At 46.0% G+C, this 9,978-nt stretch overlaps 1 protein-coding gene across 1 annotated transcript in view; it reads left to right on the top strand.

The window, feature by feature from the left end:
* Positions 1 to 264: 264 nt before the first annotated feature.
* LOC131482840 (zinc finger protein 850-like) overlaps positions 265 to 9,978 on the top strand; it is a gene marked incomplete at its 5' end in the record, with an annotated part of 447,409 nt that continues 437,695 nt past the window's right edge. Inside the window, one exon of the mRNA XM_058678706.1 lies at positions 265 to 554. Within this exon, the coding sequence (XP_058534689.1) occupies positions 265 to 554 (290 nt within the window). The remainder of the gene's footprint in view (positions 555 to 9,978) is intronic.

The raw sequence follows: 9,978 nt of genomic DNA, 5'->3' as shown, positions 1-9,978 counted from the left end.
GCAGAGAATCCATATGAATGCAATGTGTGTGGAAAAGCTTTTCCTCAGAAGTCACACCTCATTAGACATCAGAGAATTCACACAGGAGAAAAACCTTACAAATGTAGTGAGTGTGAAAAAGCTTTTCCTCGGAAGTCACACCTCATTAGACATCAGAGAATCCACACAGGAGAAAAACCTTATGAATGCAGTGAGTGTGGAAAAGCTTTTCCTGATAAGTCAACCTTAGTGATACATCAGAGGGTCCACACTGGGGAAAAACCTTATGAATGTAGCCAGTGTGGAAAAGCTTTTTCTCATAAGTCAAGCATTAGAGCACACCTCAGAATCCACACTGGGGCAAAACCTTATGAATGTAGTGAGTGTGGAAAAGCTTTTCCTCATAAGCCACACCTCAATAGACATCAGAGAATCCACACTGGGGAAAAACCTTATGAATGTAGTGAGTGCGGAAAAGCTTTTCCTTACAAGCCACACCTCATTAGACATCAGAGAATCCACACAGGAGAAAAACCTTATGAATGTAGTGAGTGTGGAAAAGCTTTTCCTCGGAAGTCAAACCTCATTACACATCAGAGAACCCACAAGGAAAAGCCTTATGAATGTAATGAGTGTGGAAAAGCATTTACGGATCAGTCACGTTTTGTTAAACATCACAAAATCCACACTAGGGAAAAGCCTTATCAATGTAGTGAGTTTGGAAAAGCTTTTTCTCCTAAGTCAAGCCTAATGATACATCAGAGTCCACACAGGGGAGAAACCTTATAAATATAGTTTGTGTGAGAAAGCCTTTACTTGTGAGTCAAGATTCATTCAACATTAGTGAATCCATAACAATTTAACAACCTTATGAATGTAGTGAGTGTGGAAAATCCTGTTGCAAGCAATCAAGTTGCATGAACTATCAGACTTCACATGGGAAAGGAATGAATATATTATATGTGTTTAAAATTCATGCACAAACACATTTTGAGTGCATTGGAAAGCATACATGCTTCAATAATTAGTATATCCACAGAAATGAGTAAAATATCACTGCATTGACTGAGAAATTATTTTTCTGTTGTCAATCATTAGCAAAGTAACAGACCTCAAAACTACAAAAACATGTAACCAGAAAGACTAGCTACCATAAACCTGTTATTATGGTCTGTCAGAGCTTGCAAAGTGAATGAAACAACCATTAGCAACAGTGCAAATATAAAAGATTGTAATAGGTCAATGAATGTGGAAACATACGTTGAAAGTCTCAATAGGTGTTAAATAATAAGCCTGAGGAGTATCATTCTATTTCAGAAGAGAGGTTATTTGTTGCTAAAATAATTAAAATGCATTTTGTACATGATCTCCCTTTGTTGTGAGTTGGGAAATGTGAATGAATTCTGCTTTCAGATTTAATGTTGATAATAAATGCTCAGTTTGTAATACTTGTTTGAAAAACCATCTTTGGGGCCCGGCGGCATGGCCTAGCGGCTAAAGTCCTTGCCTTGAAAGCCCCGGGATCCCATATGGGCGCCGGTTCTAATCCCGGCAGCTCCACTTCCCATCCAGCTCCCTGCTTGTGGCCTGGGAAAGCAGTTGAGGACGGCCCAATGCATTGGGACACTGCACCCGCGTGGGAAACCCGGAAGAGGTTCCAGGTTCCCGGCTTCGGATCGGTGCGCATCGGCCCGTTGCAGCTCACTTGGGGAGTGAAACATCGGATGGAAGATCTTCCTCTCTGTCTCTCCTCCTCTGTGTATATCTGGCTGTAATAAAATGAATAAAATCTTTAAAAAAAAAAAAAAACCATCTTTCGGGCCCGGCAGCATGGCCTTGTGGCTAAAGTCCTCGCCTTGAAAGCCCCGGGATCCCATATGGGCACCGGTTCTAATCCAGGCTGCTCCACTTCCCATCCAACTCCCTGCTTGTGGCCTGGGAAAGCAGTTGAAGACGGCCCAAGGCTTTGGGACCTTGCACCCACGTGGGAGACCCGAAAGTGGTTCCTGGTTCCCGGCACTGGATCAGTGCCCACCGGCCCGTTGTGGCTCACTTGGGGAGTGAAACATCGGATGGAATATCTTCCTCTCTGTCTCTCCTCCTCTCTGTATATCCGGCTTTCCAATAATAATAAACCTTTGGAAAAAAAAAAAGAAAAAAGAAAAACCATCTTTGTCATTTACACATGTATGTTATTGAGCTATTTTGGAATCTGAAAATTCCTCTCCTATTACAGAATTTTAGTGGAATCACAGCTATCAACTATTGCATGTGGCAGTTGTAATGATTAAGGTTTGAAAGATGAATCTTGTCCAGAGGGAAGATTCTTTTGTGATATATGGCCAAATTAGGATCACCTTTGGCCACTGTCTCTCCCTGAAGAATCACTGTGTGAGATTGCCTCTGTATCTCTGCTTATCCCATGCAGGATGCTATAGGCACATGGCACACTGTATCTCCAAGGTAAAACCCTGGTAGTAGTCTCAGCTAACAGAGACTCCATCTTGGCCTGAAAACTAGGCATACATCCAGAATAGTAGGCTGTATCACATTGTCTCTGTCCCTGAGGAGCTGTGCTAGAATTTTTCTGATAAGCAGCTCTAAGAAGTGAAATGCAACCGTCATCCTGTTTACCAGTCACATGTAATGATCATGCCCAAGGGCATAGCTTTCAGCCCAGGTGCTAGCATATCTTGGTCTACCTGCACATGGCCTAAAACACTAGGCTCCCAAACCTGCTTAGAGAATGCAGCTGGTGACTTGATTAGTGTCCAGAGAAAGAGGCATGTCTACGGACCAGTTACAATTACAGTGTAGGTTGGGAGTGCTGTTGAGACCACCCTCTGACTTCCCCCTCTCAGCTGTATATATGCTCGTATGATTTTTCCAATAAATGGACATCCCTCACCAATTTCTCTCAGGTAGTTCTGCAGCCTTGCAACACCATTGTCATGGCCCTCAAGGGTCTTGGGGAATGCTGGTCTAGGAGACATATCGAGGAGGCATATCTCAGAAAAGAGTTGTTTGACACCAGAGTCTTGGAGTTCCTCTTTCAGGTGGAGTTTATGTGTCAGCTGCCACCACTACTGCTCAGATTCACACTGATTTCATGCATCATGGCTTCCCACACTAAGTTTCTTGCCATTGTATGAGTTATAAGATGCCAGCCTGTGCCTGAACTCTTGAACTGTTAGCATGAGCACCAGGACCAGCATTGTTACATAGTAGGTAAGCTGTCCAAGATCCTAGCCAATCCACCATAGTTTTGCTCTTGGCTTCTGTTTTCACAGCAGTGCAGCTACTGCAATTCAGCAATTGGGGATATGAATCAATGGATGGAAGATGTCTCCCTACTTCTATCTCACTGTAATTCTGCCTTTCAAATAAAAAAAAAAAATTTCAGAGTAGGTCCCATGACTGGCGTTGAGGTAAATTAAATGTTTTTTTTTTTGTGAAAACCATTCACATGCATCTCATGCACGACAACCTGGACCACTTCTACTACTTAATATTTAGAGTCAAGGCCCTGTCAAGACCAACAGTGATGAGCACTGAGTGCATAAGAGGCATCTTTTTTTTTTTTTCAAAATGTGCCATTAATCAATGCCTTAGTTCAACTTCAGAATGAAGTTTGTACACTCCTACCTGCTCCCCACCAGAATTCTCATGTAAGCCCCCAGATGTGAACTCTGCTATTGTTGCTAATCAGCTCCTGACTCAGGTCCTCCCTTGAACACACTCGAGAGAGCCTCCTGCAACAGTGAGATTTATTGAATATTTTGCAGTTCCATTTTTAAGACATTCCCAGTCTCTGACACCATCCTAACATACTCTGATTTTTGTAATTGCATTATAGGTGTGTGGAATAGGGTGGAAGGATGGGATTCACAGGGATTGGGAGAAAATAGGGGTGGGTCCTTTATTCCAGTTATACATCCTGCTGCAGTAACCAAGGGTTGGAACAACATTCAATGATTACTAACTGGGTGTCTCTAATTTCAAGAGACACACCGCCACCTGGTTTTCTCTTAGGAAGTGCTTTCCCCTTCCCTCCTTTTCTCCTGCTCACATAGCCACTTTGCAAATAAAACTTCTGTCTCCAAAAAAATACATTTAAAAAATGACTGAGATCTAGTTTCAGTGAACTTTCTTTTTGGGGGGGGGGTGTGCAGAGAAATTTTCAGTACCCCAGTGAGGAGTAACTAATCTTTGTGTCCCACTCAGTGAGTTATAAGTGCATTCCCGCTGACCATTTCCTGTCTGTTTCTAAGCTTTCCTGGTTGTTCTCTGTCTATTCTAGTTTGTTTTGAGGGGTTTCTGGAGTGATCCTGATGGTCATTACGAGAGAGGGTGGGGACACAAAGTTGGAAACATTCACCTAAACTGTTGACATATGTCCTGTTAGAGTTCTAGAGTTAGACTACCCAAAAAACAACCAGGTTCAACGAAATCATGCTTCAATGGTATAAACTGCTAAATACTAACATTAAAACAGACACGACACAGCCAAATAGCAATCTATAGCCATTTTAGGGTACATAGAACATGGTTGAATATAAACTGAAATTGAAATGTCTATGAGGAAGTCACACGTTGTGGTTGAGAACCTGCATTTTCCTATTAACATATTGGTTAATCAATACCATGTCAATTAATGCCATAATGTTGCAAATGGTTGGAAATATTATGTTGGGGCTTTTAATTGATTGGGATGATACTCTGCTGGCTCTACCTTCAGACCAGAGAAGGTCTCACCAAGAAACGATTGAACTCACCAGGACAATAAGATGAAAGATATCTAGTTTCTATATCCACCTCCTGAATATGATGAACTGGTACTGAGTCCAAAATGTCCATATTTTCTCTGTCTTCATGTACACTTGCTATTCCTGGGAAGACCTGGTCTGGGTTGGGTTCCATGCTTGGGACCCTTGGTCCAGCCACTGTGACCATGTGGTAGGCTGGGCTTTGGCCTGCCTGGGCGCAAGAGGCTTCACCCTTCCTGGTGAGTACACTGGGAGCAGATACCTTGAGATTAAGACAGGCCTAGGCTTCACCAATGGCCAACATCATGAGTTAGGTGGGACTGGGGGAGGGCAACCTAATCATTGTTTTCATGTTTTCTATTTCTGTGTATTGTGTGTGTGTGTGTGTGTGTGTGTGTGTGTGATTTAATTGCACTCAATGTGTATGTATGTATCATTAAGGAGAATTTGTGTGATTATTTCCAAATATTCTATTTTTCCTTCCTGTTTTAGATCAGAGCTAAATGATAGGCAGAGAAGCTGTACCTGGCTTCCCAACCATCCTAGTACCTAACAAAGGGTACTGCACCTCCAATACAAAACCAGGGTGTCAGTGTACCACACACACAGTTTTCTGTCCAGTTGGTTCCAATAGTTTTGTAATTATGTCCATCTAACCAATTGAAGGATGAGGGAACACTTTCAATGTGCATTGGCTGACATGGTTGACCTTAGAGTCTCCATTCACCCAGATATTTGCTGTCCACATTTGGCTGGAATAGCTATCCAATCTTGTCTCTCTTCCTTTCTCTTTGATGGTCCAGATGTGCTCTCTAGGCCTCAGTGGCCTTCCATCTCCAGATGGATCCAGGGCAGTTGAGCCAGTCAATCCTGGCCCCTTGGACCCCCCACCCACGGCACTCACTGAGCTAGCACCACCATGCAGTCATGTGAAGCATCCAAACCAGGAGACCTAGGGCCTGCACACCCTCTACTCTCAGGACTCGCAGACCCAGAACCCATTGCACTAGCCAGCCACAGACCCAGGCCAATCAACACAAATCCCGCCACACATACAGTCGCTGGGGCTCATAAACTGGGCTCATCACACAGCTGTGCCCAAAGGCCCAGACCACTCCTCAGAAAGGAGGTCCCTGATGTTAGATTTAGATTCAGGGCCCTATAGCCCATTAGTTTGTAACTTTTGGAAGTTGCTTGCTTCAAACCCACCAATCAAAGCCTGCCAACTTGCTCTTTTTGAAAGTTAACAGTTAAAACTGACCAATCATGACTGTATAATTATATGGAATTGTCCTGAAATGTATAAGCACCCTGTGCTGTTCAGCTTTGGCCCTTTTTTTCTCTTTTTCCTGCCCTGCTGTTCCTGCTGCAGCTGCCTCTTCCCTGCCCTGCCCTGCTGAGCTGGCACGCGTGGCTGGGAACTTAGGTTAACCGAAATAAACCACCTTTATGCCTTAGCACCAACTTCAGACACGATGATTTTCTGGGGATCTCAAAACTCTAGCACAACGCTTGCATGCTGTAATGCCATCCTGAAGATACGTTGAAAGGTAAAGTGCCATTCCCTTGAGGGTGGCTCAAAGATGAGATTAGTGTGATTTGCACAACATTTTGAGGCATAATTTTACCAGAACCATTAGACCCTAACTGCTGGCTATCTAGACTGACTCCTCACACACTGCTCCAGCACCCTCATATCCACAACCACCCTTGCTTGCTCCAATGATCCAGGCCAAGCAGGCAAGGTAGGCAGCCTCCTCTTTCATTAAGCATTCCTGCCCACAATCCAATCATTTCTGGGCCATGCCAGTTCCAGCAGTGCTCACTCCATTGTGTCCCCAGTCTGTCTGCTGGTGGCTACAGGGCCAGGCCTGGTGGGCCATCATCCACAAGCCACTACTATGTGGGCCCTGCAAGCATGGTTGCTGCTTCAGGCCTAGGCCAGCTCTGCAAACCACCATGCATACAAAGCACCACCCCCACCCCCCGCTGACCTGCTTATCACTTCGGGTCTAGGCTGGCTGTGCCAAGGACCCTGCTGCTCCTTCCTCCATCTTGCACCTCAGAGCTGGGCTCACTCTTCCTGGGCCCACAGAGTCTCTAGTATTCTAGTCTTGATTGCTGCAGTTGGCACAGGTTTTCTCAGCTGACAATATCTGTACCTCCTGCCATGCCTCCCTCAGGATACTCTAGGCACTCCACTTGCTGCTCCAATGACAGACCAGCTCAGCCAAAGTAATACACCACACAACATTCCCAATCTGCAGACCAGCCTTTGTGCTGCCAGCTCAGATAGGCCAAGACAATGCCTCCCATGTCCCCAGTCTTCCTGTCCAATGCTCCAGGGTTCTCAAAAGTCTTGGCTACCATCCTGTCAACCCTACATATGCATGCAGCATGCGTTTCACACCAGCCCTGTCCACAGCATAAGGACAAGGCTGGCTCATCCAGCATCCCACTCACTCTGACAGATGCTGACCCTCCAGCTGCTTCTGGACTGGGACTGCTAGACTGCCAACCCCCTTTGTACTCTGTGTTTGTGGCCACTGGCTTGTTAACATTCCTACTGCACCAGGCTTGGGACTGGCCAGCACGGCCAGTGTCCATTTGGCCCAGCCTACAGCCATGGCACTCTGCATAAGCTACAGGCCTGTTTCCCCTGTGCCCATCATGCCTCCAGCACTTTGCCAGTGCCTCTAGCAGTTTCCCCCATCCAGGCAACTCCAGGGCCAGGCAAGCTCCCCCATGCCCGATGCCCAACCTCTACCACCTGATCCAGGGCCATGCAAGCCCTTCCAGCATCTCCACATACCCAGCATAATTGCCTGCTTGCTGCTAAAGTACCAGGCCAGCTTGGAATGCAACCCTGGAAGCCCTAGCCCGCCTTCGTGCTGCTCTGAGAACAGTTGTTCCCAGACAGCAATGCCCCTCTATCACAGAACAAAATGCCATCTGCTCTAAATTCAGGGCCTGAAATCTGGCATGCCCAGTGTATCTAGCCAGCCTGACTCCCCTCATAGTGACTGCCCAAGGGTCAGGCAAAGTCACCCAATCTTTCAGCACCCCCAGCAGATCACTGGCTCCCCTGCTGCTCCCTCTATGCCAGCTGCATATCTAGCACGTCTGCTCTGCCCCTTGCTACAAGAACAGACTGGCTTCCCTGACCACCCTGGGGCTCTAGCCCGCCCAGTCCAAGGCCACACCTGCTCTTCCAGGACCAGGCTGGTTCTTTCACTGTTCCATTGCCCTCTGCCACCAGCTGTTCATGCCAGGCTGGCTCACTAACATCAATACATCCCCCATTCCATCTCACCCCACATTCCCAGCCTGCCTGCAAGCCACTCCATGGAAAGGCAGCCTTAGTTGGCACCCAGTCAGCTGTTCCAGGACTGGAGCTGTTCTGAGGGTGCTCCACCATCACCCTGCATACATGCCATTCACTCCAGGAAAAGAGGGCTCTGCTTGAACCCCACAACTCTAACCCACCCACTGCCCTCCCAGCTGCTCCAGGACCTGGTAGGACTGGCCAGTGACACAGTGTCTGTTTTAGGCTGCTCACCTGTCTGTCTTTCCAGAGCCAGTTATGGTTGCCCTGTGACCACCGTGCATCTCCTACACCCGCACCTGATATTCCAGGGCCAAATCAAGGGCTGCTTTCTGGGGTGGATCCTGCTTCCAGCCCCCTTATCCTGGAATCAGAGGCTGGAGGCTTTCAAGGGCCTTAATGTTTCCCTCCTTCCCCTCCTCCTTCCTTATTCCACCACCCTACCTCACCCATCTGGGCTATGGTCTCCCAGGCATGGGTCCAGCTTCCAAGTGGGTAATTTCCTGTTTTACTCTATGACCCCTGACTTTGCTCTCTACTCAAGGACTCTGACACACAAAATTTTCTGACACATGTGTGTCTTCCAGTTTGTCTTCTCTGGTCAGATGGCCCTCATTTCATATATGGGACACCCCCAATTCTGTGCAAAACCATTCTCTGAGCCCCCTTTCATTTATGGTCTATATTCCCTTTTCTACCAATGATCTCTATGACTGGAAAAAAACAAAATCATCCTTTTTTGGAGATGCCATCTGCTCTTGTTTATCTCCAGGAGACCATCTTCCAGATCCATCATCCCACTTAGAAAGACCATCAGCAGCTACTTCAGGCACTCTTCACTACTGAGAAGTGCAGCAAAATTCTCCATGAAGCCCAGAGATTAGTGCCCAGTGCAAATGGCCAACAAAAAGATGACCCCCAGATCACAGAGCATGTTTTTCCCTCCACGCATCCTGATTGGGACCCAAATAATTCTGAATGTAGGCAAGCATTAATTCTTTTTGCAAGATTCTGCTGAGTGGTCTCCACATGGCAGCACAATGGCCTACAAATTTATCAAAGGTAAGTGAGGTTAGTCAAGGGCCCTTGGCATCACTGGTGACATTCCTTGAGAGGCTTTTCAATACCTAGCATAATTTTACTCCTATTACCCCAGAGGCACCTGAAAACACACAGGGTTTAAACATAGGAATTATAATGCAGACTACTCTAGATATCAGAAAAAAAAATTCAAAAGATAGATGGGTTTGAAGGCAAAAATCTTATAGAATTGGTGGGAATAGCCCAAAAAGTGTTGAATCAATACTCACAGGTCTCAATGTTGTTGAAGTTGCCCTACCCCTGGACAGAGAAATTCTTATAAACCTCAGTCATTTCTAGAGCGAAACCAGTGTGCCTATAGACAAGAGGAGCATTGGAGAAGTGAATGTCCTCAGAAGCCCAAAAATGACAGAGGTTCTCCATGTCAACACTTAGTGACGGGGCCTAGGCTCTAAGGCCCCCTCCAAGGCTCTGGTAACCTTATCTGCTGGGAGCAAAAAGACTGACTTCCTAACTTATATCAGTGCAAAACATTCAGTACTGAAACAGGACCAACTTACCACCCAAGTAAATACAACTGTTATACAAGTAGCTACAGGGTCTCACATATGTGATTGGACTACTAATCACACTGTTGATTTGTCACTCACCCATTCCTAATAGTGCCTCAGTGCCCAAAACCCAAACCTATGGGCAGGACCTCTTTCACAAATTAAATAAAGTGAACCCACAAAAATTATGATCACTGTGCTGTTAAGGAAGGATTATCAGATGGCCAAGAAGCCCAACTTAAATCTAGGGGACAAAACCAGCAAACTCCCACAGTTACAGGAGCCTTTTCCTTGAGTTTGGGCTAAATCTAACCCT

The sequence above is a fragment of the Ochotona princeps genome, chromosome 21 (assembly GCF_030435755.1).
Source record: "Ochotona princeps isolate mOchPri1 chromosome 21, mOchPri1.hap1, whole genome shotgun sequence".
NCBI classification, from domain to species: domain Eukaryota; kingdom Metazoa; phylum Chordata; class Mammalia; order Lagomorpha; family Ochotonidae; genus Ochotona; species Ochotona princeps.
This window is presented reverse-complemented; position numbering and strand designations above follow the sequence as displayed.